The sequence below is a fragment of the Chelonia mydas genome, chromosome 7 (genome assembly GCF_015237465.2).
Source record: "Chelonia mydas isolate rCheMyd1 chromosome 7, rCheMyd1.pri.v2, whole genome shotgun sequence".
NCBI classification, from domain to species: Eukaryota; Metazoa; Chordata; order Testudines; family Cheloniidae; genus Chelonia; species Chelonia mydas.
The window spans coordinates 90,477,204-90,504,590 of NC_057853.1; the positions used below are offsets into that span (position 1 = coordinate 90,477,204).

Genomic DNA, 27,387 nt, shown 5'->3' on the forward strand with positions numbered 1-27,387 from the left:
AAGTGGTGGTGTTAGGTGCCATTATAACTTCCCGTATCAGTTTTCATCCTTCTGTAAAGTAAAGTGTTTTTGAATAGATTGAAATGCTTTAGGTGCAGATAGGTAGAATGAACATGCTGAAGAGGGTAACACTCAAGTCTGTGTTACGCTGTTGCTTTTTAATACTTCAAAAGTAAGTTGCCCTCAAGTCAGATTTAAAAAAAAATGTTACTTATTGTGAAGGCCTCAGCTGATCCTGATTTGAAGTTTGACAATGCATTACGATTTTTAAATGTCCACTTTTAAAATCTTGGGATGCAAAGGAATTTTAAAGAACAAGAAAATTTGTTCAGAAGTGCTGAGCTTTTTCAGATACTCTGGAGAAAAATGTTATATCTTCCAAAAGACAACATGTGTATCCATTCAGACACACTGCGGTTGGCCTTTCTGCATGGCATTTTCACATGGAATACAAGTAAGATTTCAGGAGAGGAAAATAAAGCCTAAACTTTTATCTAGTTACTTTTTATAGCTTGGTGAGTTTAAAACACTGTGGCTGTGTTGTGGCTATTATTCTGCCTTCGACCTTAAGGGCTTGTAAATGAAACCGCATTTCAAAACCCTAACAGCTAAATAAATGCCTTGTGCAGCACTTGGGTGGTAGCCTTGTTCTAAACCAATTAAACTACCCTAGACTCATAGATTCCAAGGCCAGAACATGCCATTGTGATCATTTAGTCTGACATCTTTTATAATACAAAATAACTCTTAGAGGATATCTTGTAGAAAAATATCCAGTCTTGATTTGAAAATTGTCAGTGACAGAGAATCCACCATGACCTTTGGTAAATTGTTTCAATGGTTATTTATTCTGTGTTAAAATTTTATGCCATATTTCCAGTCTAAAATCGGTCTAGCTTTATCTTCAGGCTATTGGATCATGTTATAACTTTCTTTGCTAGACTGAAGATCCCATTTTTTGGTCTGCTTGTAGGTACTTGCAGACTGTAATCAAGTCACCTCTGAACCTTCACTTTGTGAAGCTAAATAGATTGATCTCTTGGAGTCTATCACCATAAGGCATGTTTTCTAATCCTTTAGTCATTCTCGTGGCTCTCCTCTGAATGTCTCCAATTTTTCAACATCCTTCTTAAATTGTGGGCATCAGAATACTAGAGAGAGCATTCCAGTGCCAAATACAGAGGTAAAATAATCTCTTTACTCCTACCCGAGGTTCCCCTGTTTAGGATTGAATTAGCCCCTTTGGCAACAAGGTCACACAGGGAGCTCATGTTCAGTTCATTACCTACCATGACCCCCAGATCTTTTTCAGCATTATTGCTTCCCGCAACAGTGTTCCCCGTTCTATAAGAATGGCCTACATTTTGTTCCTAGATGTATACAGTTATGTTTTAGCTGTATTAAAACACACATTGTTTGCTTGCACCCTGTTTAATAGGCGATCCGGATAGCTCTGTATTAGTGACCTGACCTCGTAATTATTTACCACTCCCCCAATTTGCGTGTCATCAGCAAACTTCATCAGTGGTGATTTAATGTTTTATTCCAGGTCATTGAATAAAATGTTGAATAGTATAGAGCCAAAAACATATCCCTGTGCAAACACACTAGGAACACACCCCTTTAGCTATGATTCCCCATTTACAGCTATATTTTGAAGCCTGTCAGTTAGCCGGTTTTTAATCCATTTAATGTGTGCCATGTTAATTTGATATTTTTCTAGCTTTTTAAATCAAAATGTTGTGCAGTACCAAATCAAATGACTTACAGAAGTCTAAGTATATTACATCAACACTGTTACCTTTATCAACCAAACTTGTAATCTTTTAAAATATCATCCTAAAAAAAGGTATCATGTTAGTTTGATAGGACCTATTTTCATAAAACTATGATGATTTGCATTAATTACATTATCCTCTTTTAGTTGTTTATGAATTGAGTATTGTATCAGCCGCTCCATTATCAATTGTCAATGTCAGTCTGACAGACCTATAATTACCCAGGTTACCCTGTTCACCCTTTTTACATGTTGGGGCAACATTAGCTTTCTTCCAGTCTTCTGGAACTTCTTCAGTGTTCCATGACTATTGAAAACCAACATTAAGAGGACAGTGAGCTCCTCAACCAGCTTTTCTAAAATTTTGAATGCAAGTTATCTGGACCTGCTGATTTAAAAATGGTTAACTTTAGTAGATGCTGTTTAACATCCTCCTGAGATGCTAGAGGAATGGAAAGTGTGTTATCATATGATGACATTATATCATCTGTTTATTTTGCCAAATACAGAACAGAAATATTTATTTAACACTTCTGCATTATTATTGATAATTCTACCACTTCCATCTACTAATGGATCAATACCATTGACAGTATTCTTTTTGTTCCTAATATACTTAACTTCCTTATTGTCCTTAACTCTGCTGGCCATAGCTTTTTCCTTGTGTCCCTTTGCTCCCTTATCAATTTTCTACAATTTCTAACTTCTATATATTCGTTACGGTCAACTTCAGTGTTCTTCCATTTATGTATTAGGGTTTTTTTATTTTTTTATAGCTGCCTTTGCTTTCCTTCTAAACCATTTTTTAACCAATATGGCCTTCTTCCTTGATTGTGGATTTTTGGGCATCTAGTAAAATTAGCAGAATTAGCATAAGGATTATTTATGCCCTACTGCTGTAACTAGGTGCTAATTGATTAATGCAAAGCCACACTGCCACTACTTAAAACTATTACAAGTCGGTGCAAAACTGTTTTTCTCTCTGTGGTATTAAGCTGAAACAAATCCACTTGATTTTGTATTTTAACTAATTGTCCAATTTATAAGATATTTTTAAGTGGGTTTGGCAGTTTTAGCTGAATTCTATTATATCAAGAAGTCCTAAAGGCCTTTTTAGTCTTTCAGGATAATCTTTATTTTTCCTTGTTTGTTTTTTTAACTTCAGAAATATTGGGTATATCAAATTTGATGTTCCCTAGTTTTGCTGGAACATCATTTGGGGACTGTTTGGGATGGGGGAAGAGGAAGCGGAGAGTCATGCAAGAGACTACTGTGAGATTGCACGCCTTAGCTGAAGGGAAGCAGGATGTCAAATGTTTAACAGAGGCATCTTTTCTCTAAAATGTTCATTAGTCCATTGATTGTAGCCAAAGGAAAACAGAGTTTTAAACAGTCTGAACAAGTCCTTGTTCTGTTATAATTCAGCTTTGTCTCCTGACTCTTGTGAAGTCATATAATTAGTTCTCCCATTGCTGTAGTCTCCAGGCAAAACAAAGACCTGAATTTCTATCTTTTAATTTCTGCTTTAAAAAAGCACAAACCCTTTCCAGCCTTCTTCAGGGCACAAGCCCACTTTTCTCTCTCCCTTTTCAGGTCACCTTCAGGAGCTACTTTCTACCCTCAGTTGCTATCTTGTAGCCTCCTAAATCATGGGCTTACAAGGATCTGAAAGCCATATTTGCCCCTTGTCTATCTTATGGCAAGTATTCCTGTGTTCTCTATGTTCAGAATCTCAGAAATTGAGACTATAGAAAATACAATGTATAGATATTATCCTGCCTAATATTGGTGACCCGTTTTGGGTCTTATCTACGCAGATAACTATGTACCTTATAACTGACCAGTGCAAGTCATTGCTTATTCCTACGCAGCACATCTGCACTTGGGGTTTGCACTGGAACAGCTGCACCAATAACCAACTTTAAACCATCCCCACCCTCCTGGTACACAAGACCTTCAGCTCTTTCCCTACTGATGGTGCCGGAAAGTTCAGTGTGCATGCTTTCTATGTCAAGTGATTGAAGTGTGGAAACTGTGCTCTCCACAATAGTAGTTCCAGAACAAGTCCACTGAACTCCTCTGAGACATCACAGGAGGATCCCCAAGAAATAGAGGAATGGTAGGTAGTAAACTCACTTGCATGTATCAGGATGAGCAGATGAGCAGGCGTGGGGATTGAATTAATGATCCCACTTCCTTTTCCATTCCCTATTGCCTGTGGGGTCTTGTGATGCCAAAAGTCAAGATAATTATGCCTGAAGAAGAGGAGCTGGGTGTCTGGGGGTCCCAGTGAATGTGAGTGGAATGCAATTTGTAATGACCCTTGTGTGAAACATACAGGAATCTGTTCTCCAAAATCTGAGAATTTGGGGTTTTCCTTTGGGAAGGAGGAATCCAGCGGTCTCTGCAAAGCTGGATGAAATGACCTTGTTAGCATCTTGTTAACCAGTTCTGTGGTATAATTTAGGAGACTGAAATAATTAATCTTTTGAATATGCACTTGTTGTTCTTGGGTTTGAGCATCTTTGTGTCTGCTGCCTTTTTTAATGTGTTTGAGTGCTCTCATTTTAATGCTTCATAGCTGTATGAAATGTACAGGCTGCTACTATGGAGAGCAAAGGGGACGCAATGCCACATGAAAAGAGGGAATTTGGGATTGGCAGAATGAGGCAATCTGGAGTTATCTCCCATATGAAATAGGCAACAGAATGCAAATTTGAGAAGTACTGCATTAGTAACATATAATTCAGATCCATTGCATTGTGCCGGCATTATCTGTGGGGGGGAGATGGAGAAGTACTTGTTAGGCACAAGTATGGAAACAGACTGAAATGAGCAGTTAACATATTCATATCACTTTTACTTGATCTGTTTTAAACTTTGATTTTTTTCATTTTTAAATTCCAGAAACCAGAAAGACTGCTTTTGGGGTGGTGTACACGAAGAAAACCCCCCGAGCATCAGAGGAGGAAGGTGTTCTCCCAGTCCGCAAGAAAGCCAAGACTGAAGTATGAGGATCAAACCCAACTTCTCAGCTTCTACAAAGTCCTTTCCTCCCATGCTACCCACCCACAATTCTTTGATGCATTATTTTAATTTGTTCCGCTAAGAATATTTTATTAAAAAAAAACAAGTTTGTGCAAGAATAAGGTTATTGAAATCCGTAACATTTCACCACAGCAGAACAATCTTACTGCTGATGGCAAAAGGACTGGTGTAGGACTGGTTTGCTGCTGCAGGCCAATGGGGGCTGCGGGAAGCAGCGTGAGCCAAGGGATGTGCTGGCTGTTACAGCGTGAATTTTACAGCTACATACATCTTTCTATACGTTGACATGATTTTACAATTAGCCCTTCTAAAACGTGATCACCACTTCTTCTCTTCATCAAAGTTTAGAAAGTTTCCAGATATTTTACCTTACCATTGCAAGCCAGTACCCACAATCCCCCCACTGGCATAAGAAAAATAGTTGCATGGTGCAGAATAGCATTGTCTAATTTTGTTTCATTATGATAGTCTGCTGAAAGGGAGATTCTGGCATCTTTGAATTGCAAAGAAATCCCTTGTCAGTTACTTGTATTACAGTAGCTCCTACTGGCTTGAGCCCATTATATTAGACATGATACAAAGATATAACTAAAAGACAGTCCCTGCCCAGAAGATCTTAAAATCGAAATATAATACGAGACAACGGCTAGTTACAGCAGACAGACAAGAAGAGCCTAAGGTAACAGTGAGATGAGTGTGATCAATGCGATAAGCAGAGGTCACAACATGCCAGCTGCTTAACCTCGGTCGCAGTAACCTTAGAGAAATAAAACTTGCATTACGGTCTATGTTCTCCAGCAAGAGCATCTATTCTGTTACCAGTTCCTACCTCAATGCGTGTAATCCAGCTTCCTGCAGATTATAATCAACTCCCTCCTGTAAAACATTTTTAGGGCTCTTCCAAGTCTTGATTAAGGCTTTTCTTTTGATGGTGAACTATATGAAGGAGAGGTAAGAGACTGCAATGGACCAGCTGTGTGTCAAACTATGACGATTTCAGCCCTTTGGCCACCGCTGGAAGCAAGCTGAGAAATGCTAATTATAGCTTGTAACATGCTGCAGGGGTCCTTTTGCAGTAGATTTACAGAAGGTAAAACTCAACAATTGGACTAAGCACCATGAATGGAGTTTTGCTTTAAAATACACGAACACTTTTAGAAATGGAGTGTGTTAGTCACAAGAAGCTTTTGAGTTTACAATGCAATTTTTGCCCTTGATGCTGTTGACTTTCTTTGACTTTGTGCTTGACCTGTGTCCTGTTGTCAGTCAGTGGGTATCATTACATTAGTTTGTCCTTTAATGAATCATAAACAAGATCCTGACATACTGGCTGAAACAAAAGAGGAAACTAAATCCAGCTGACTACTAAATACGAGAGTGGCACTGCCTTCTCTTGCCATGGCCAGAGAGGTACGTGCTTTGAGCAAGAGAGAAATTGCTTGTTGAATGATGCATAGAGAGAGGTTTGTGAACATGGAACAAGCAGCATGGTAATCTGGTTTACTATTTGTTTAACATCAGTTCCATGCTGGAGATAACCTTGCGAACAGCCTATACTATTTGTTCTTTATCTCCTCCCTCCCAAGCACTGTTAGAATAGTAGGGGAGACAACATTTAATTCTTTAAATTTAATTTTGTTTTTCTGTCACACTAGCCTCTGAGGCCTGGACTGTATAAATATTTCTCAAGTATAAATGTGGACAAAATAAAAAGAGCCTATTTCATGTCCTGTTTCCAGCAAGTTCTGTTCTTAGCTCTCATGGACACTGAGCTGGTCTATTGCACAGAAAAGCAGTGTAGCTGCAGTATGTGGGTGGTGGGCAGTGACAGGGATCTACTATGACTCAACAGAGAGGAGCCTATTAGTGAGTCCCAGCATTTACAAAGATTTTTGTAAGTACTTGCATATAGTGGGCTGGATTAATTAGGGGGCACTTTGGAAAACACTTGTCCGAGAAGAGGATGATCTGTTTCATCATCAAGATAGGTGGCTGCTAATAGAATTCTCTAGGTATTGATGCTTTGTGGGTAGATCACATCTGTGCTCTTTTATTGTCATGTTTGGTTATAATCGCACTCCTGTGCAAAACCACACTTTTGTAATACAATATTCACACATACTACCAAAGTCTAAATATAATTAACTGTTTTTAAATGACTGTCCTACCCCATCATTTGCAGCAATGTATCACAAGGACTTGATTTAGGTTTCTTTCTAATGTTTGCAGACTCAAGTGTGACTGAACTGGGGGAGGGAGGAATACACAATGGGGCAATAGTAGTTCTCTCATTTGCGTGGCTGCGGCACTGGTGTGTGGTTTTAATTAAATGCAGTATAAAAGCCCACTATAACATTAAAAGATCTAGAACTCCCACCTGGTGCATCCACAGGGATTAGATTAAGGGAGTGCAGGGGAGAATATAGTTTTGCTTTCTCTACTAAAAGCAAAGAGAGAGCTGCTCTTCCTCTCCCAACATGGGCAAGTACAGCTCCCCCACTTCCTTGGCTGGTGCTGTTCAAGCTTCCCATCCTGTCTGGCTCTGCTTTAGCTACTGCTTAGCTGAGGAGCTGATCCCTATTCAAACTCAAATCAAAACTGAATTTAACTTTGGTATTGACCGCTATCTGTCTAACCTTTTAAAAAAAAAAAAAAAAAAAAACCACACAAATGAAGCTAAAAAGGCATTTAATAATGAAAACACAGTACTTCAGAGCTGGTAGCTCCAGGTAGCTGAGTAATTTTTGAAAGCAACTACACCTAATCATTTAGCTAACAAAGGGAAAGCAGTGGACTGTCTGGCAGCATCATGGTGCTCCCTCCACACAATTTCACCTGGCAGAATACACTCGGAAATAAAAAGAGCCACCCAGTTTATTAAATTTTAAATAAGATCAATACAAAATGTACATAAAAAGCAGTACACATTTACAAATATACATCTGTCTTTCCTTAAATCAGCATGTACCAGCTTGTCAGAGGTGCATGCTCCTTCACTATCGTCCTCTTACCTTCAGAACATTGTTTGACCCAGCAACCAAACAATTACTTAATGTTTGACTTGGCCTTCTTTATTAATGGCTAAACAACACAAGTCCAATTACTGAACTGTTCCTTTAATTCCACTTGGCATCTTAGTAAACCTTCCATTGCTTTCTACTGTCTTCCACATATTGCCACTCATTTTTACCAGCTTACTCTAATACTGAGAGTTAACAGAGACAGAGCAACAATGACATGTTAGCTAATTAGGTCTATAGAAAGGCTTGACAGGAGTACAGTTGGACTGCTGACTAAGATAAGGGCGGGGAGGGTGTTAATATTGCCGACTGATTCAGGTTACCACAGTAGTAACTCTAGCTTTCTGTATAAAAAGAACGGTAACATGACTTGTTGACAAAGATCAACAATGATAATCATTTGAACTAACAAAATAAAATAAATAGAGCAACTTTTAATCAATGGAATTTTAACACAAATGGTTTTTAAATATTTCTGAATCTTTGTTCTAGAGTATTCCAACAAAGGCAGCTACAAATAATCCGCTAGGCTACACATTTTTTTCTTCAGTAAAAATAGCATGTTCAGTGCAATTTTTCTTGAGGTTGGTTGGTGCCTTTAAACTGCTGAAGAGAAGATTACTTTTCTCCAGGCAAGTAATTTTTCTCTCTTCAGAATGTGTTTATATGGGAGTTCTTTTTAAGGCTGTTGAATATCTCTTTGGTGCCATTCTGCCACTGAAGAACAAGATCCATAGGGGTTTTCTTTTCCTATTCAAAAAAGAGTGAGGGGAACCAGGTTTAATTTCAGTTGGTAAACTTACGTAAATTAATGTCCCTGTTCTCTTCTAGTTGTGTGTGTCAGACATGTCTAATGTATGGTCTTTCTATATTTGATGACACCTAAGTTCTGACAAACTCATCACCATGATATTCACTGCCCTGCTCAATAGAGGTATTCCTGCTCCTTTCAAAGTTAGCGGCTAACAAATATCCACTAATTTCAGTGGTTGCAGGAGCAGACGCTGTTAGTAAACATCCTGATCAATAATAAAGCACACTTTACATTTAATCTGTTAAAATATCTAACTTTTCAGTTACACAAAGTTTATTTTGTTTTAGCTTAAATTAATCAGGAATTTGGTTAGCTAAACCATAAATCACTCTTAAACTGAAATAAGTGTCTACGTAGGGGGTTGCAACAGTTTAACTAAACAGCTTTAAAAAAAAAATCACACTTTAAGCTAAACAGGTACAACCTGTTGTAGACAAGGCCTAAGCGAGCAGATTTTTGGCTTTCAGCACTTATGTCCATTCATCATACATATGCTGATGAATATGGTCATTAGTGACTGTGTTACAGAGGGACTAAATAGAGTGGACTGAGGAAGTTGCCTGGTAGTCTTAGCAAAGTGCAGGCCCTGGGCAGCAAGGCAGATAACAATTTGGGAAAAATCCAAGTGCAAAAATTGGTGATCGACGGCAATAGAGGTCACTTTCCAGCCTGCCATGGCTTTGGGAAAAACATTTCCTGATTTTGTGAGCAGAGATAAGTATTTTAACAACTGGTTACAGACATTTTCCTGTTACTCCCTAGCTGCTACTGTCAGAATTACCAAATGCAAAAGGTCAGTTTTTGGGCTTCCGAAATTAATCTTTAAAAGTTCTGCTTAGCCAGAGTACTCCCCGATTGATTTATAGGTCCAGCTGGTCAGGTTACTAATGAACTATTCATCCAGACACAGCCAAGACCAGCCATCAGCTGACTTTCTTTTTAAGGGGTTAAGAGTTAACTTCAGTTTGTGATGTTTAAAATATTACGAACATACAGTGAAAGTGCAACAGGTTGTAAGAAAGAATCGCTCCAAAATAATAATAATTCTGCATTTTTTTTTAAGATAGGTCACTTGGGTAGATTTAAGGTGGGGTATAATTTTAAATCAGAGTTGGATAAAAAATTTGATTTTTTTCAAAAATGTACTGAAAATTTTTCATAAAACAGACCATTTTTCAATACGTTCTACTTTAATCTTAAATAAGAGGTCAGACTAGATCATCCTAATGGTTCCTTCTAGCCTGCAGATCTATTAAACTATTTTGATGGGAAGATTCTGTACTAATCTTACTTACACAGTTCCTTATATGTAGATTTGCTCCATACATAATCAGGAGTCTAATCATTTTATAACGATTCAGCCTCACTGCATCATGAAGTGGTGTATCTCCTTCCTAAAACAAACAAACAAAGATTGATTACTGGCTTAGATTCTGCTGTGCTCACCCATCTTTCAAGACTGAACAAAGGACACAGTCATTTTACAATCAAGTGGAATTATAAAGGCATATTGTCAGCTCAGTGCTAGATTGTAATTGAGAGTTAGCCTCTATGTTAAGTAAATTTATATATTTTACTTACTCTGTCTTTGGCATTGAGGTCTGCTTCACAGGCAATGAGGTGCTCAGCACATTCATACTGACCCGTCCTCACAGCTACGTGCAAAGGTGTACTGAGCAACTAGTCAACGGGAGGGAGAAAACAATCAGAGGGAGCAGGAAAATCATCAACAAAAAATAATCAAATCTGATTTAGAGCCAGTACATGATGAACAGCTGCCAAAATAATGAACTGAGGATCGATCCATTTTTCACATCCAGCTTAAAAAGCCATATAAGAACATACCTTGTCTCTGGCGTTTCTGTTTATTCCTTTGTTGAGCAGGAATTTCAGAACTTCCAGGCTTCCCCCACGACATGCCCAGTGAAGAGCAGTAGATTCAAGCTACAACCATAAAATAATTGAACCAAAACCCAACAAATTAAACAATTGTGATAAAACCAATATTTATTCATTTAAAAATTTTTAATTCAGTCTGACCTAAATCAAATTACTGTAAGTCAGCGACCACTGAGCTGTAGCTATTAGCAGCTTTTTCTTATTTGGCCCGACTGTCTCTAGCCATGCTGATTTGTTATCCTTCACAATCATTGTATGTTGTACTTAAAGGCAGCAGGATCTGGCAACACTGCAATAGTAGAGGGTGTCTGGGCCCGGCTATGGGTTACCTGATGATTATAACATGCCTTAAATTAAACCTGTACTAAGTGCAGATTTATTTTTCTACACAGTAATTTAAAACAAGAGGTCCAAAATTTTCAAACCTGGCTGCCTATATGGAGGCCCTCCCTAATTTTGAATGAGCTGTCCTTTCAAAAGTGTCCAGCACCCACAAATCTCAGTGAACTCAACGGGAGCAGTGAGCGATCAGCACTTTTAAAAATCAGGCTACTTATATTTGGGTGCCTGCTATGGGTTTAGAAACCTAACTCTGGGCAGCCAAGTCTGGTGTTCAGTTTTTGATGTCTAGCAATATTTTTTTTTACTCTGTTTTGATGCCTTTTGGACTCCAAAACATAAGAAAAACAAAGCTCAGTGTAAAGAACCATTATCTTTTCCACGCTCTTCTGCAGATGGGGAGGGGTCCCTCTCACCATCTACTCCCCAGGTTTCCTCCTGCCTCTTGGGAATCCTTCTTGTTCCTTCATCCCTTCTACAACTCCCACCTCCAGTCACTGGAGGGTTAAGTGAGGCTTCTCTGTTCCCTGCCCTGTAGTAATGATGCAAATAGTAAGGAGGGGAGAAGCAGCAGCAAATGCTGTTGCTACTCAACCCCACTTAGGGACAGCATTCCAGAAGAGCAGCGTCCTCTCTTCTGCTCCGGGCTGAAATCCCAGCCCAGACATTGGGGTTGTATTGCAGTGCACTGCGATCAGTTGATGAGGCTGTGGCATCTCTACCACTTTGTAGAGGCGACAGGCCTGGAGTAGTGTCCTGACCCCAGGTTTGCTACTCTTTTGGGCTTTTGTCAGGCTCTGTTGTGAATAAGCAACAGAAGATATGCTGGGCAGTCTGTTTCTCATCCTCACATCTTTCAGCAGCCGATTTGGGGAGGGTGCAGGAGGAGGGGCAGACACCCTTCCCTTATATTCCCTTCTCAATAGTCCTGTTTTTGGGGTACACTCTGAAAAGCTGCTCTAATTGCTTTGTGATAGACCCTGTAATTCTGACGTCTCTTGTATGGGTCAGTGGGTTTTGCAAAGAAACTTAAACAGATGTATATACCATGTCTTGGAACTCAAGTTGGGCTCCAGCTTCCACTAACTTTTCCACCAGCGTCAGATGTCCTTCTGAGCATGCCCTGTGCAATGCAGTGCGTTGGTACTGTCAATTAAAACAGGGATAAGTCAAATACTGTACGTGGCACAGAGATTTGTGAAATCCTTTTCCTTCTTGTACCCTGGGATGATAGCAAACACACATTTTATGCTGATTCATTTCTGAGTGTGTATGCTTTTGAGACCTTAAATCTGCTAAATTTTAATAGCAACCTCCTAGATGACAGCTGCCTACCCAGCACATTTTAAAGGGCATGAGTAATGTCTGCAATGTGGCATTCAAATTAAAAACCTCCTGAACCTCTTGAATTCCCACGTCTATATTATACTATGTTACAAATGCACTTTAAAGCAGGGTATAGTGTAAGGAATCAGACAGTTCCTTCCTAGCTTGGAATGTGGTAGAGTCAGATATCCAAACAAAGCTGTACTTTTTAAGAATGAAAGAATCCTGTTTTGGTAACTGTGCAGAAAGCCTTCTGTATTATAGCTCATTGTCATGGAATCCTGCAGCACTGAAAGGCCTTTTGCCAAAGGAAATCAGGGTTTCCTGATTGCCAGCACGTTTCCAAAAAATATACAGACTTTCCTAGGTAAAATACACTTTGTTTGTTCCCAGGGGTGCCTTTAAAGCAAGAAAACGTAGTAAGTTGTAGTTTCCTGTAGTTAACTCTCTTTCCTTTATGCTGCAAAAGGATAAGAGAGGCTACAAAATGTAATGGAAATTGGAATTTTGCCTAACTACACCCCGTGATCTCTTTTTCCGCTATCTTTCTGAAGTGATAAGAATAAAAGTTGTACCTTATCACAAGCATCTGGATCCCCTTTGTCTGACAGGTATCTTTCAATTACTGGCAATTTATTCTCCAGTGCAGCTTTTAAAAATGTAGGTATGTCCACTGGTCCTGACTGATGGAGACAAATTTACAGAATATAAGCGTGTGTTACAGCTGTACACTGCTCCAGAAATTCCATCAAGTCTTTCATAAAAGAATGCACTTTCTAACAATAGAACTTACAATAACTTCTGGTTCAGGTTCCTTTAAAACAGGCACCTTCACTTTTGTGCATTTTTTCCTTTTCTTCAGCTGAATAATTTTTTCAAGATCTTGCAAGTTTTCAAGTTTTGGTCTCTCCTCTAGCTTTTTCTTCTTGAGCTGAATGAAACAAGCAAATGATAAGACTGAGTCCAGAGGGAATGCAAAACTCCTTTCCTTTCAGCACGGCCATGCAGTTTACACTGTCAATCAACTAAATTCAAATGGGAAATAAGATGCCACTGTTTAACTGCATGGGATAATTAACCACTGGAATAGTAACTAAAGGATGCGGTTAATACCCCATCACTTGTAGCCTTTAAGTTAATTTGCATCTCTTTCTAAAAGTTATGCCCTTTCAATAGAGCCCTGCGCAAATACAAAATTTCTATCCACATCCAATCCAGGAGTACGGTCCTCAAATATAAAGTGGATACCCTCTGATTTGCAGGGCTCTAGATATAACATTTGGATCCATATCCATCCACGATTTGCGGATATACCCCCTGATTTGCAGGGCTCTACCTTTCAACCACAACTTGTTGTGGTAGATGCAGTAATCACTGGGTGACATACTACAGCTTGTGAAATATAAGTCAGACAGATGATCATAATGGTCCCTTCTGACCGTAAATCTATGAAACCTGTGAATTGTGATGGTGGTACTGATACTATGGATAGCAAAAGGAAAATACACCTTTAAATAAATGCAGGGTCCATACTGACCTGTAGTTTAGTAGATTACACCGCAGTAATCTACTAAAAAGCTCACTGCTGTCCTTAAAAAGAGGCGCCAGTAAATGCTTAAGGCCTAATTCAGATCTGGTGTAAAAAGGTGCAGCAGCACTGAAGTCACTATAGTTACACCTGCTTACAAGTATGAAATTGGCCCCTAATGACTAAAAAAACTAACTGATAAAGAGCCAGATTCTACCATTCTTACCCATATTGTGTAGTCCTCTTGACTTCAGTAGGATTACTCAACAGGGCTGCAAGCTAGCAGGTGAGCCAGCCCTCTGATCATTTAGGCATCAGCCAGCTGCCTTAAGAAGGCTGATTGGGGAGGTATAAGCTAATTATCTGATCAGGTTGGAGGCTGGATAATCCAATTATACCCCTCTGTTGATAGAGTAAGGTTGCAGGAAGGTAGTACAGGGGCTACAGAAGGAGTAAGCAGGACTATCTGAATGTAGTGATTTCAAGAAAGGGTGATCTCTATACTTCCCAGGCCCTGCAGGAAAAGGTAAAGGAGGGATGCACTGTATGTAATTTTGTTGTATGGGAATGTAAATCAATCATGCGAAGTTGCTACTCAGCGGAGAGTCTGAGCGGTTCCTGGGGCATCTGAGGGTAGGACCAGAGCATGCCCTGTTACAGTGCAACGTGAGGAGAGTAAAGGGGCTAGAATCTGGCCCTAAATAACTAAAAATGTAAAATGACTTGGCGAGCAGACACTTCGTGTCTATTTTAAGGGGAATTTTAATCAAGTAGCTTCACCTTCTCCTGTTTTGGATGTGCTCTGCAATGAGGGCCTCATCCAAAGCCACTGGCTTTCTGGCTAGTAAGCACATCGCAGGGTGTTCTGGAAAGGAAGGCCCTTAGTAACAGGAGACTAAGGTACAGAACTTTGCTATTAACACTTGGCAGGGGAATGGTGTAAGTGAGCCAGTTTGGAGAATAAGGGCTGTCTAGCTGATAGTGACAATGGTTATGTTTATGAATGGGAGAGCTTTTCCCATATATGCTACTCCTTAACATACTCTACAGCTGGCAGCAGGTACCTTCTGGACAGAAAAGATTACTAATTCTTCAGTTAGAAATTACAAATGAAGAGAGCTTTAGAAACAGCTTGACAGCATTACTGGCCTGATGCAAAGTCCATTGAAGACCATGAGATCCTTTCCTTTCTCACTGGGAAGTGAGCTGCAAAGGTTTTACTTCTTATGCTCATCATAAAATTTTAGTTAGAACAAAATCATGTGGCATTTTAGGGCTACACCAGTACAGCAGCCACATGATGACAAAAATGAACACAAAATCAAAGTGCTTACCTCTGCCTGTTGCTTTTTCTCCTTTTCATAGGTCAGGTTTCCTCGGGTCAGGGAGTGCTTAGGGAGTGTTTTAAGGTCCTCTTGTTTCTCTAATCTTACAGCAGTTTCGTACTCTCCATTTTTGAAGTCCTCTGGGAGGAAATCTACAGTCTCTTTACTGTCACTCTTCTTCCCTGTCACCTGTAAAAGGGAACACAATGTTTTGTGATTGCAGCACCATGTCTTAAGCACCCACCTACTGGGAACACTTAGTGGTTAAAAAAAGTTAAAAAAAGGTTAAAAGTTAAAAGAGGTTTAAAAAAAAAACCCTATGTGTAAGTGTTCTATCTGTCCCTAGAGTGTGTGTGTGTGTGACAGTCGGAGCCCAGTGCTTACTCACACTCTGCAACAGGATTGGCTTTATGACAATGGTTGCTGCAATTTCATTAATGGCTTGATCCAACATCTATAGAAGTCAATGAAAAAACTCCCATTGATGTCAGTGGATGTTAGCATGGATTATGAAGTTCTGAATCTCCTTTCTGACTGGCTGGGTCTTGGTTGCTGCTCTGATAACAGTAGTACTACTGCAGCAAGTGTCCGACTACAAAGCCAACATCTCTTTCTGTTTTCCCATTAATTTCTATCCTGTGTAACATTCATCAGAGTCATAGAAGCTCAAGGTGGAAAGACACATTAAAGCAACCTGATCAACTTCCTGTCAGTGCAAAATCATTCCTTATTACTTACAAGCACAGTCTGCATGCTGCAGACATAGTTGAAGATATGCTAGTGTCCGGGAGCTTGCCATCTAATTCAGACACATACAATAGAGTTAAAACAGGTGTGATACATAGGCTAAGAGCCTGCTCCTCACCCAGTGAAGTCAATGGTAAAGTTCCCATTGACTTCAATGTTGTTGGATAATGGTAGCTTTAGGTAGTCTATACACACCAGGTGTTGTTGCTATGTCACAATACAAATGAGAACAGTCCTTGAAATTGTTTCCTATGATTGATAAAGTACTTTCAAAGTGTGTGTGTTAACCTTTCTGTTTGGGATTTATTTTGCTAAAAGCATATGATCTGGAATGGTTTTGCAATCAAAAACTGTTACACAATTTGGTTTGTTGGAGAATTTAGCAGTGCAGAAATTGGAGGGACTTTGCCAAAGAATTTAACTCCAGTATTTACTAACTATGCTGTACAGCAATTCTATGTTAAAGTATTCTTCTGGGAGGAAAAGGAGTTTCCTAACAAAATTCCAGAGTTTCTCTACATTTGTCCTGTTTGCTCAGTTTATTGGTCAAATCAAGTTTATGTTAATTTGTAGTGTTCAGCCTATCTTTCAAAAAACTCCTTAAACCATGAAAAACAGTTTATAGGAATTTTTGTTAGTGATTCTCAACATTACATTAAAAGTACAAAGGAAACAGTCTTGCTTATATAATCTACACCAGTGACTCTCAACCTTTCCAGACTACTGTACCCCATTCGTGAGTCTGATTTGTCTTGCATGCAAGTTACACCTCACTTAAAAACTACTTGCTTACAAAATCAGACATAAAAATATAAGTGTCACAGCACACTTACTGAAAAATTGCTTACTTTCTCATTTTTACCAAATAATTATCAAATCAACTGGAATATAAATATTGTCCTTACACTTCAGTGTATAGTATATTGAGTACTATAAACAGGTCATTGTCTGTATGAAATTTTAGTTTGTACTGATTTCGCTAGTGCTTTTTATGTAGCTTGTTGTAAAACTAGGCAAATATCTAGATGAGTTGATGTACCCCCTGGAAGACCTCAGCCTACTCCAAGCGGTACGTGTACCCCTGGTTGAGAACTAATTAACATCTAGACCTTTTTCTCCTTTTACTGAGTGCGCACCTTTTAAATGTTTGTGATTTGCATACAAATGCAGCAACTAAGCTTAAAAACAAAGTAAAAAGTATACAACGAATGCCAGGCTACACCATTCCTTCTGGTGAGTCATCTTCCAATACAAAACCCAGTCAACTACTTTGTTACATTACATGGTGAACTCAACACTCAAGGAATAATTAAAACAAGCTCCTCCAAGCATAATGTGGTATAATAGGTATAATTATGTACCAGAATATCACAGTGATAGTTGTCCTTTAACTACCTGTAATAATAAAGACTCCCACTGATTAGTTACAATAAAAATCCTGAAATAACAATAATTGTGAATGAAAAGTAGCTTATACCTACCAGCTCCTCTACTTTCAGCATCATCATGTTTGCCAATGGTTGTAAGTTGTATTCCTTTATGATTGAAATCCGCTAGTGCTCAGGTCAGCTCTGCTGAGACTCACCACGATAGCTTAGCTTATATATCTTTGGGAGAACTTAGACTGAGTGAGATAATCTTCCAACCTGGGAATCCAAGTACATCCCTAATGCTGCCAGCTCAGAGGTAGGTACATTCTCATTCCACATGTGTTAACTAGCCAGACCTACTGTCGGGGTCAGGATAGGGTGGGGGTGTTCTGTGGCAGGGGGTTAGGCTTACAGTCTAACCACACTGAATATGTGACTCATTATGCAACATGAGCTCATCATTCCATTGGCAATGACTAAATAGCTCAGCAATGCTAATCATTCTGTCTATCCAGTGCCCACTAGGACAGCTGTCTGTTGATATTGCTTTTTTCCCCCACCCCCGCTGACTTTCAGACCACTAGGAGATACCGGAAAGGGTAAGTGACCCATGTGCAGCACTTGTAATAATAATTTTCTGATAAGTGGACTGACAGCCCCTTAGGTTTTTGGGAAGCCGTTCTTTTCATTGTGGTCTATTCCTGGACTGTAAACAATTTTAGAGGAAAAGATTTTTCTTAACATGAGGCCACCCTTCTATATATGTTGGAAGGAATTCTCTGAAGGGATTACTAAGACGGAAAGATGTCTCTGGTGCTAAAAAGACCTATGACATGTTAAGTTATAGTCAGTGTAAGACGTCAAATACAGCCAGCTTTGCGTTTTCCCTGGAAGCTGTCACCGATTATAAAGAGAATAATAACTTACAACCTGTTACTCTACAAAAAAGTAAAATAATTGCTGCTTTCTCAAGCAATATTCTCCTTTAGAATCTCAGGGAATATGGGTGCAAAAATGATCCACTTAGCAAGTGGACTTGGCTGATGCATATTAAATGGGGAGCAAGTTATGGGCAGAAGCAACTTTTCAGATTATTACAAAAAAGTGGACAAGCTCCTCGGCTGTTGAAAGCCAGCATAAATGCACTGACTACAGTGGGGCTATATTAATTAACATCAGCAGAGGATTTGGCCCTGCATCTTTACGAAAGGAAGATCTGTTAACCTTCAACTTTCAAATGCAAGGAGAAACGTGGTTTGGCACTTTCAGATGCCTAGGTCCTCAGGCCAGCAAAGCCCGTGCTTAACTTTAAGCATGTAAGTCACAAGTTGGACTACTCAGGTGCTTAAAGTTGAGCATGGGCTTAAGTGCTTTGCTGGATCAGGGTCTGAGTGGCTAGGTGGTTGAGTAAAATTGCATTCATAATACTGACCTTTCAAGGTCCCTGTCCTCCCCATATCTATCCATCAGTAACTTTGAGTTACATTTTTAAACATGTCTACTAGCCCCCATCATACCTGCCCTCCCTTTCCCTGAAATGAATCTGGACATCAGGTGGTTCCTTTACTACTCAAACAATGTGAGACATGGGAAGGTGAGCCCCAGAACTAAAATAGTGTTTGGCTTGCTAGAGAGCCTTTCTGCATCTCCCTTCCCAAACACTAATACCTCCTAGTACATCACTCCAAAATAGTTGTGTTCTATATTGCATTTTAACCAGAAAATACTTTTGTGTTGCTACTGTACATTATCTAGAACAGCAACTAACTCTGGCTTGGCTTTGCTTTGTTTGTAAAGGGGCCATAACAGGGGCTCTCCAACTGTTTCATAGGTCTGGACTACACTTTAAAATTTAGATTGACATAGCTACATCACTCAGGGATACGAAAAACGAAACCTAAGCACTATAGCAGGGGTCGGCAACCTTTGAGAAGTGGCGTGCCCAAGTCTTCATTAATTTAACGTTTCCCATGCCAGTAATAAATTTTACATTTACAGGGGCCCCACAATGGAACCCCAGACTGGCAGTGGGCTGAGTGGGGCCAGCGGCCAGGTCCTGGGCTTGCAGGGGGCCTGGCGGTTGGAACCCCAGACCAGCAGCGAGGTGAGTGGGGCCGGCGGCTGGTATCCCAGGCTGGCAGCAGGCTGAGCAGGGCTGATGGCCGGAACCCCGGGCCGGTGGCCGGAACCCCGGGCCGGCGGCGGGCTGGGCTGGGTGGGTGGACAGAACCCCGGGCTGGCAGACAGAATTCCAGACCGATGGCGGGCTGAGTGTGCAGAGCCCCCTGGCTGCCCCTATGCATAGGAGCTGAATGGGGGATATGCCGGCGCTTCTGGGAGCCACACGGAACCATGGCACACATGGAGAGGGGCAAGCCCCCGGCTGGAGCAGGGCAAGCCCTGGACCCTGCTCCCTGGTGAGAGCTCAAGGGCCAGATTAAAATGTCTGAAGGGCTGGATGTGGTCCCTGGGCCATAGTTTGGCCATCCCTGGTCTAGATAATACTTAGTCCCAGCCTTGAGTGCAGGGGACTGGACTAGATGACCTCTGGAGGTCCCTTCCAGTCCTATGAGTCTATGATTCTAATGTTTAAGGTGCTCCGATAGCAGTAAAGGGTGACATGTAGAAATTTAGGTTGACTGAGAGTAAAATCTTAATTGAATTAAAAGAGTAAGGCTAGATCCTTACCTGATGTAAATTAGTGTAGGGCTGTTGATTTCAACAGCCCTACACTAATTTACACCAGCTGAGAATCTAGCCCAAATTCTCAGCACAATCACCTGATAGTGGAAGAAGAGGGAGTAGCATAACTACCCATTAGCTTGTTCTCTGCTGCTAGAATAGTAACTGAGTACTAACCTTTCAACAACTGTATTTGTCATATCTCTGTTAAGGTAATAATAGCAGATAGTCAGTCAGTGGTAGACATGTGTCATGGAATTCTAAAGCATACATGGCAACCTGCTAAAGGTTAAGGGCAAAGCAAAGGTCTGCAAAATGTAAGATTGTGATTAAAAAGGGTAAAGGGTAATAAGCTGTACATGATATAGAAGTGTCTGTATTACATACCTAAGTCCCTACTACCACTCAAGAAGTTGGTTGCCTATTGTAAAGGATTTATTTGGTGGGGGAGGTTGTTTTTGTTCAAAAGGACTAAACAGACTGTATGGAAAACTTTTGCAGAGAATGTAGAAGGTATTTCCACATCCTATGAAGTTTACCATCATGTTTTTGATGCTGTCATCTCTCCACTTAACTATCTTACATTCTAAATACCTTTGCTCTGCCCTTGACTCTAAGAGGTTGCCATGTGCACTTTAGAATGCCATTGTGCATGGCTGTCACTGTCAATCTGCTACTACTAAATAAGTATAGGTATGAAAAATCAGTTACTGAAAACTGATTACTTAACAGGGCACTAATCCAGCATAAGTGAACAAATCATGATTTAATGTTCCTAATTGCGTGCATGATTACATACACACATACAACTAGGAACAGTAAACCATAAGTGGTTCATTCATGCTGGATTAGTGACCTATCAAGTAGATAGGTTTGTTTATTTCTTTGTGTGTGTGAATGTGTAATACATATACACATGAAAAAAATAAACCTTAACTACAATATACCATGCTTAACTTGCTTTTGGGACTTCTTTTTCTCATCAACTACTTCTTTCCCCAAAAAAGAGAGGAATCAATTATTTCTTTGGCATTTCTTGCCCATGAAGGAGACATGCTGCTATATATTTTCCCCTTGGTATGTGTATGTATCCCCATTAATATCCATGGGATTGCATATATTTGTGTACGTACATTAGTGTACATATGAACAACCCCTTACAGTGTAGATCTGGTTTTATTTTACTGAACACATTCACAAATCAGTGTGCTCATTCTTTACTTAAAAAGAAAAGGAGTACTTGTGGCACCTTAGAGACTAACCAATTTATTTGAGCATAAGCTTTCGTGAGCTACAGCTCACTTCTGTAGCTCACGAAAGCTTATGCTCAAATAAATTGGTTAGTCTCTAAGGTGCCACAAGTACTCCTTTTCTTTTTGCGAATACAGACTAACACGGCTGTTACTCTGAAACCATTCTTTACTTAGGAACTTTTCAGTTTTGCATATTAATGGAGCCTTCAGAATGGGGGGAGACATGTTTCTCTGGATTGTCTATTAATAATGGCAGGAGGACACGTGCTATGAATATATGCTAGCAGAATTCTTAGCCAACACCCTAAGACATGTTCTATATATTTTCTTAATAGCTGTTAAAACACATTTAGTGCTGCATGTATATAGTTGTGTAAAAGACTGCTATTGGGAATGGTATTGGCTCACTAAGAGTAAAAGCTTGTGCCATTCAAAATTACGAATGGAAAGAGATTTTAAACTAAAAAATTTACAAATAGCAAATTATTAAACTAATGATGAAGATGTCTGTAAATCCCATTTGTTGTGACCAATTGTTATAAAAGAGATGCTGACGTCTCATAGTCTGACAGGTGTTTGCTCTGAAGAACACCATCCTTTGTTGTCAGAACCTAAAATAGAAATGAGTCAGTGGTTGCATCACTTACTATGGGATTTTAAAGAGCGCTTTCTAGGGACTTGAAGGTTGGCTTGGGGGGGGCTTTTTTTTAATCATGATGGTAAAAATATTGTGTATTATGTCTGAAACTCAGGATTTAAATTCATTTCAGCTTTTGAGTTTTCTTATGTACCATTCTTGCAACACAATGAAACTGGCTAATTCACATGGAGCAATCAAAGTTACCAAACTGATACAGTGAAGCAAACAGCAAAAGTTATGCTGTCCGTGGAGAGTAGGAAGAAATTTTTGCCTACTGTTACACTTGTCAATCCTTAGCACAAGCCAACAATACTGTTTTCCTGTACTCTTGCTGTATGGTCTGCAGAGCACCTCTTCAGCTGAACTTTCTCATTAGCTGCCCTAAATGTGTAATGGAGCTATACCAATTTCCAACAGCTGAGGTTCTGGCATCTGACATCTGCAGACCTATAATCAATATTTCTACCTCAATTAGATTCATATAACTGTTATACAGCCTATAGGTCAGGAAACTAAGGTAAGGGGGATTAGAGGGATATTGTGTTTGGAAAGAGCAATGAGTTTAACTCTTAGCAAAACGTCAGTGTACCAGCCTCTCTCTTAGTGAAACCAGGAATATTATATTTCTTTTATATTCTTAGATATACAAGTTGTTAGGGGTTGGGTTTTTTTTTTAGACACAAATATCTAAACTCTTGTTTCTTTTAATTTATTGATGTCGACATTTAAATGCACAAATCTACTTCCTAGTAAACTTTCTGAATAGCTATTTTTTTTTCTCTGAGATGAGATTTCATTGGCAGTGAGATGGTATTGGGTTTTCATCCAAGCTATTTTTAAAAGGTATCTCTTGTGATTGTCATAGCAACACTGGGGGGAGGGGAAGAGGAAAGGAAGCCTTGATGTAACTTTGGAATTACCTCACATCCAATTATGTATGACATCCACTTTGTATAGGAGAAATATTTCTGTGACTACAAACACAGAGAAAAATAACTATCTTTTTATTCAACTTGTTAGAGGCAGAGAAGATATTTTAAAAATGCAATTTTAGTTTAATTTTAGAAAAGTTTCTAAAAGAGCCTTCATTTTTTGTTTGCAATTTCATAATGGAGGCAAAACTGGTGCTGGGTTAACCTCAGGGGTGAAAGTAAGTCTAGGGACTTACCGGTATGGGGCTGGGCTGGGCTGGGGCCGGTTCTGGCCCCCCAGAAGGGGCGGGCCTCAGGCGGAAGGGGCGGGGCTGGGGGAGGTCAGAGCCAGCACCAGCCCACCCTGTACCTGCAAGTGCCTCCTTCCCCATCCACGGGGTAACAGCAGCAGCCGGGGGCTCTGGCAGCGGTTTAAAATGCCCTGGGAAGTAGCGGCGGCCGGAGCCCTGGGCCCTTTAAATCGTCCCCAGAGCCCTGTCGCCGCCGCTTCCCCAAGGCTCTGGCAGCAGGGCTCTGGGGACAGGGCTCCGGCTGCCACTACCGCCCCGGGCCCTTTAAATCGTCCCCGGAGCCTGCTGGAGTCCTGGGGAAGCGGCTTCATTCTTTTGTAATGCATTAAAGCTTGAAAAGGATTGTCTTTTGGTATGTTGGCATGTGCATTCTGTATTTAATTTTATTTCGGCAAGGGTGTGGGGAATGTCTAAGCGATGGGTGGAGGGAGATGAATGGCAAGTGACCTGATTTCTCCAGGCCTGCAAGCTGCCTGACTTGATCTGGGAGCAACTCTGAGCTGCTACTTCAGGAGTAGCAAAGACACAAGATAGGTTCAGACACAATTATTTTGTCTCTGCAGACATACCTTCCATACCTTCAGGCCAGAGGAAGCTGGATTGGGGGAGAGCAGTTCAGGCCCCTACTGAAGGCACCTGGTACGCTACAAGGAGCTGGAAAAGTCACAAGGAGGTTCTATGCTGCCTCTCTTAGATTAGACCCTGCTACAGGACTGCCCATATCTAGCAAAGGTACATCTGGGCCCTGAATGGCTTCTTCTATAGCCTTCCACATCTTTTCAATCAAACCGGCTTGCTCCTGCCACCACTGCACAAAGCCACAGAAGGAGTATGTTCTCTCCATTCTATATGAGAGAAATCACATGGGAGGCCTCCCTGCAATATGGCAATGTAGGGGAGACTGCAGGACAGCACTGGCCCCACCCAATACCACTCCCTTCCTTAACTAGGAAGGAAGTGTGGAATTCCAGCACTGGGGAATGTGAAAACATTCCCTGTGTCTCAGTTCTGAGGGTAGGACAGATGCAGGATTTGAATTTAGAAAGGGAAAGCGCTGAAGCACAAGCCTCTACTTGGGCTGTGACCACCTGCATCCTCTCTGAGCACAGAATGGCCTGTATTTAATGGAAGCAGCACAGTTCTGCTGAGCAGAGGGCCCTGGGGGACAGACCACTCAAGGCGGCTCATTGACATACTGGAACTTTGCTCCACAGTGCATCTCTCTGTCAGTGCAGTTGGGAGTTTGAGACATGGCAGGACAGACCAGGACAGAAAGCAGATCCACCTCTAGGCAGAATCACAGACCCAAACTCCCTTCATAGAGAGGCTCACATGAGCCCCAGGTACAGTTACTCTCCCAGACCAGGGACAGTTTTTTAAAATTGGAATTGTATTAAACTTAATATTTAAAAAAAAAAAACCCACCACCAAATACAGCTTGCACAAGCCTCATTGTTACTCAGTCCTTTCAGAGTGTGCACAACTTTGCTGCTGAACCAGAGCTGACCCCTTCGACCTCCTCAGCAGACCTTCAATCCATAAAGGGATAGAGAACAAGTAAATTTAACCCTGAGCTTCCCTTATGGGTGCTACACTACTACTGCTGGTCATGATCTGTAGAAGCGTCTGCACAAACACTCATTGTTAAACTGCTGGATGGAGTGGGGAGAGTCCCCTGACACCTACGTTACAAATCCTACTTATTCTAGCTTTGCATGGTTGGGGTAGAGCAGGGGTGGGTAAACTATGGCCCGGGGGCCACATCCGGCCCTTCAGACATTTTAATCCAGTCTTGGAGCTCCCGTTGGCTGGGGAGCGGGGTCCAGGGCTTGCCCCGCTCCGGCGCTGCAGCCAGGGGCTTGCCCGGATCCGCACATGCTGTGGCTCCACATAGCTCCCAGAAGCAGTGATATGTCCCCCCTCCGGCGCATAGCATCATTCAGGGGTCTCCACACATTGCCCCACCCCAAGCACTGCCCCTGCAGCTCCCATTGGCTGAGAACCATGGCCAATGGGAGCTGCAGGGGCGGCACCTGCAGACGGGGCAGTGCACCAAGCCATCTGGCTGCGCCTCCATGTAGGAGCTGGAGGGGAGACATGCTGCTGCTTCCGGGAGCTGCTTGAGGTAAGCACCACCTGGAGCCTGCAACCCTGACCCCCTCCCACACCCCAACCCCCTGCCCCAGCCCTGATCCCCCTCCCACCCTCCGAACACCTTGGTCCCAGCCCAGAACACCCTCCTGCACCCCTAATCCCCAGCCCCACCCCAGAGCCCATACCCCCAGCCGGAACCCTCACCCCCTCTTGTACACCAACCCTCTGCCCCAGCCCGGAGGCCCCTTCTGCACCCTGAACTCCTCATTTCTGGCCCCATCCCAGAGTCTGCTCCCCCAGCCAGAACCCTCACCCCCTCTGGCACCCCAACCCCCAATTTTATGAGCATTCATGGCCCACCATACAATTTCCATACCCAGATGTGGCCCTAGGGCCAAAACGTTTGCCCACCCCTGGACTAGAGGGATAGTGTTTGGCCCACAACTCGGTGAGCCATAAGCCAATATAGTAAACTGAGGTCTTCCTGCTTTGTTGCTTGAACTAATAAGAACAACACAAGTGAACTAGAGAAGGAGGAGGAATTCTGGCTATCAGGGTATTTGGAGGATGGAGAAAACACCAGGTGGCCAACGAGCAGAAGAGGCTGTGCCACAAAGCCAGAGCAGAAAAATGAAAGCAACTGTGAATTTTACTTTATCTATATTTAGCAATTTTGTCCACAAAACATAAGGCTAAAGGGACAGGAATGTAGGATATGATGTGCTGACTCAGACCATTGGTGTTCTTTGTTTAAAGACTCTTAGTTTCTTTGTGTCCTCTCTTGCTTTCATATTGTGCAGCATGGTAAGAAGGAAGAAGTGTTTCGACTCTCTCAATACCATTAATAGTAAGGATAGGGGAACTGGCTTGAATAACCTAAGAAATTATCCAAACCATTGCCAAAAATTGATCCTGAAAGTCTAGAGAATGGAAAGTCTTTGGCTTCATTATTTTATTCTACATACAGCTCTGTATTTCCTGGATTTGGCAGGGACGGGAAGCAAAATGCAGCTGAAGCCAGAAAGTACTAGAAATCTTATGAGACTCCTGAACAGTGAAAATGTGGTACTGCTTCTAATATAAGCAGACCATCTGCAGAGGAGAAATGTAGTCCAAGAACTTCTATCCATGCTCTACTCCTCTCCAGAGCTGCCCAGCTCAGATTTCACTGAAGGATTTATAGCGCAAACCAGCTCTGAAGTTGGAATTGATGCTGTCTTCATTCAAGAGTTTGAGGGAGGAAGAGTACGATTTTCTCTATTTGCCAAAAATTGTTTGGGAGAATGAAAGCAGCCTCTCATTCAAAATAAATGTTTGGAAACAAAATGAGCTCTACATCCTAATGTAGTCTTTCTGAAATTTTCTAAAATTGAAAGATTAATATTCTATGAGAGAACTATTAATGCTTGCATAAAAATATCAATGTTTGTTTGTGGGCTATGATAGAATAAAGATGTTGACAATACTTTCATTATCCCCTCGTGCCAGCAGTCATTTATGGATCCTCCCCCTATCAACAATGAGACAGGATCAGAAATCCAACTTCTGATATTAAGGGGTTAAAGTATTTTTTAATTGTGGCTGTATGTATGCTAATCCCACATGTTAATCTCTTATCAAAGTGTCTTATTTTTCTTTGATCTCACTAGTTTATTGAGAGCAGTTGTCACAGACATCCTTAATCCCTTTTATTAAATTACTGTAGGCATTCCACCCTGAACTATCCTGCTTTGCCACGTTCAGCAAAATGACTTGTAGAGGAGGTATTTTCCCCGTGGTATGTATATGTATCCCCAGTAGTATCCATGGGATTGCATATATTTGTGTACGTACATTAGAGTACATATGAACAACCCCTTAAAGTGTAGGTCTGGTTTCATTTTACTGAACACGTTCACAAATCAGTGTGCTCATTCTTTACTTAGGAACTTTTCAGTTTTGCATATTAATGGAGCCTTCAGAACGGGGAGAGGCATGTTTCTCTGGATTGTCTATTAATAATAGCAGGAGGACATGTGCTGGCAACTTTGTCAGCAATAATGGCATTTCTTTGGTACCAGCAGGTTTTTGTATACAGTATTTATATGTATAATTGTATGCTGTATTACATCTAAAAAAATGGTTAACTTTGCTACTTTAATGTTCTTAAGTGCTGAACAGTTAGGAAATGCCATACTTGAGATTGCACGTTCAAACTTAATTCAGTCCTGTTGTGTGCATACAACTGCTGTGAAATCAAAGAAAAACAGGACACTAATATATGCTGGCTAAAATGTATACATATCATTAACAATATGTATTAT

The 27,387-nt window shown here is 40.9% G+C and overlaps 2 protein-coding genes and 1 long non-coding RNA gene across 7 annotated transcripts in view; 2 read left to right on the forward strand and 1 right to left on the reverse strand.

Moving 5' to 3' along the window:
- The window catches only part of RPP30 (ribonuclease P/MRP subunit p30), a 55,190-nt gene extending 48,640 nt beyond the window's left edge, over window positions 1-6,550 (forward strand). For all 3 annotated transcript variants that reach the window (XM_043551150.1, XM_037904517.2, XM_007071564.4), the window contains one exon: window positions 4,685-6,550. In XM_043551150.1, the coding sequence (XP_043407085.1) occupies window positions 4,685-4,791 (107 nt within the window). In that variant the 3' untranslated portion in view covers window positions 4,792-6,550. The remainder of the gene's footprint in view (window positions 1-4,684) is intronic.
- Window positions 6,551-7,677: 1,127 nt separating this feature from the next.
- On the reverse strand, window positions 7,678-17,522 carry ANKRD1 (ankyrin repeat domain 1). Of its 3 annotated transcripts, none has more exons than XM_037904521.2 (9): window positions 17,305-17,522; window positions 15,086-15,265; window positions 13,017-13,154; window positions 12,799-12,906; window positions 11,945-12,043; window positions 10,505-10,603; window positions 10,241-10,339; window positions 9,955-10,053; window positions 7,678-8,595 (listed from the first exon to the last, which is right to left on the reverse strand). In XM_037904521.2, exons 1-9 carry the CDS (start codon window positions 17,329-17,331, stop codon window positions 8,497-8,499), a joined length of 948 nt encoding a protein of 315 aa, XP_037760449.1. In that variant the 5' UTR covers window positions 17,332-17,522; the 3' UTR covers window positions 7,678-8,496. The 3 variants fall into 3 exon arrangements, with proteins under 3 accessions (XP_037760449.1, XP_043407084.1, XP_043407083.1); XM_043551149.1 differs by lacking the exon at window positions 17,305-17,522 and adding an exon at window positions 15,815-15,913; XM_043551148.1 differs by lacking the exon at window positions 17,305-17,522 and adding an exon at window positions 15,465-15,599.
- On the forward strand, window positions 14,155-26,602 carry LOC122466563. The gene is made up of 4 exons (XR_006292181.1): window positions 14,155-14,277; window positions 19,192-19,297; window positions 23,554-23,722; window positions 26,076-26,602. It is a non-coding gene; the product is annotated as an uncharacterized LOC122466563 (long non-coding RNA).
- The last annotated feature ends 785 nt before the right edge of the window (window positions 26,603-27,387 follow it).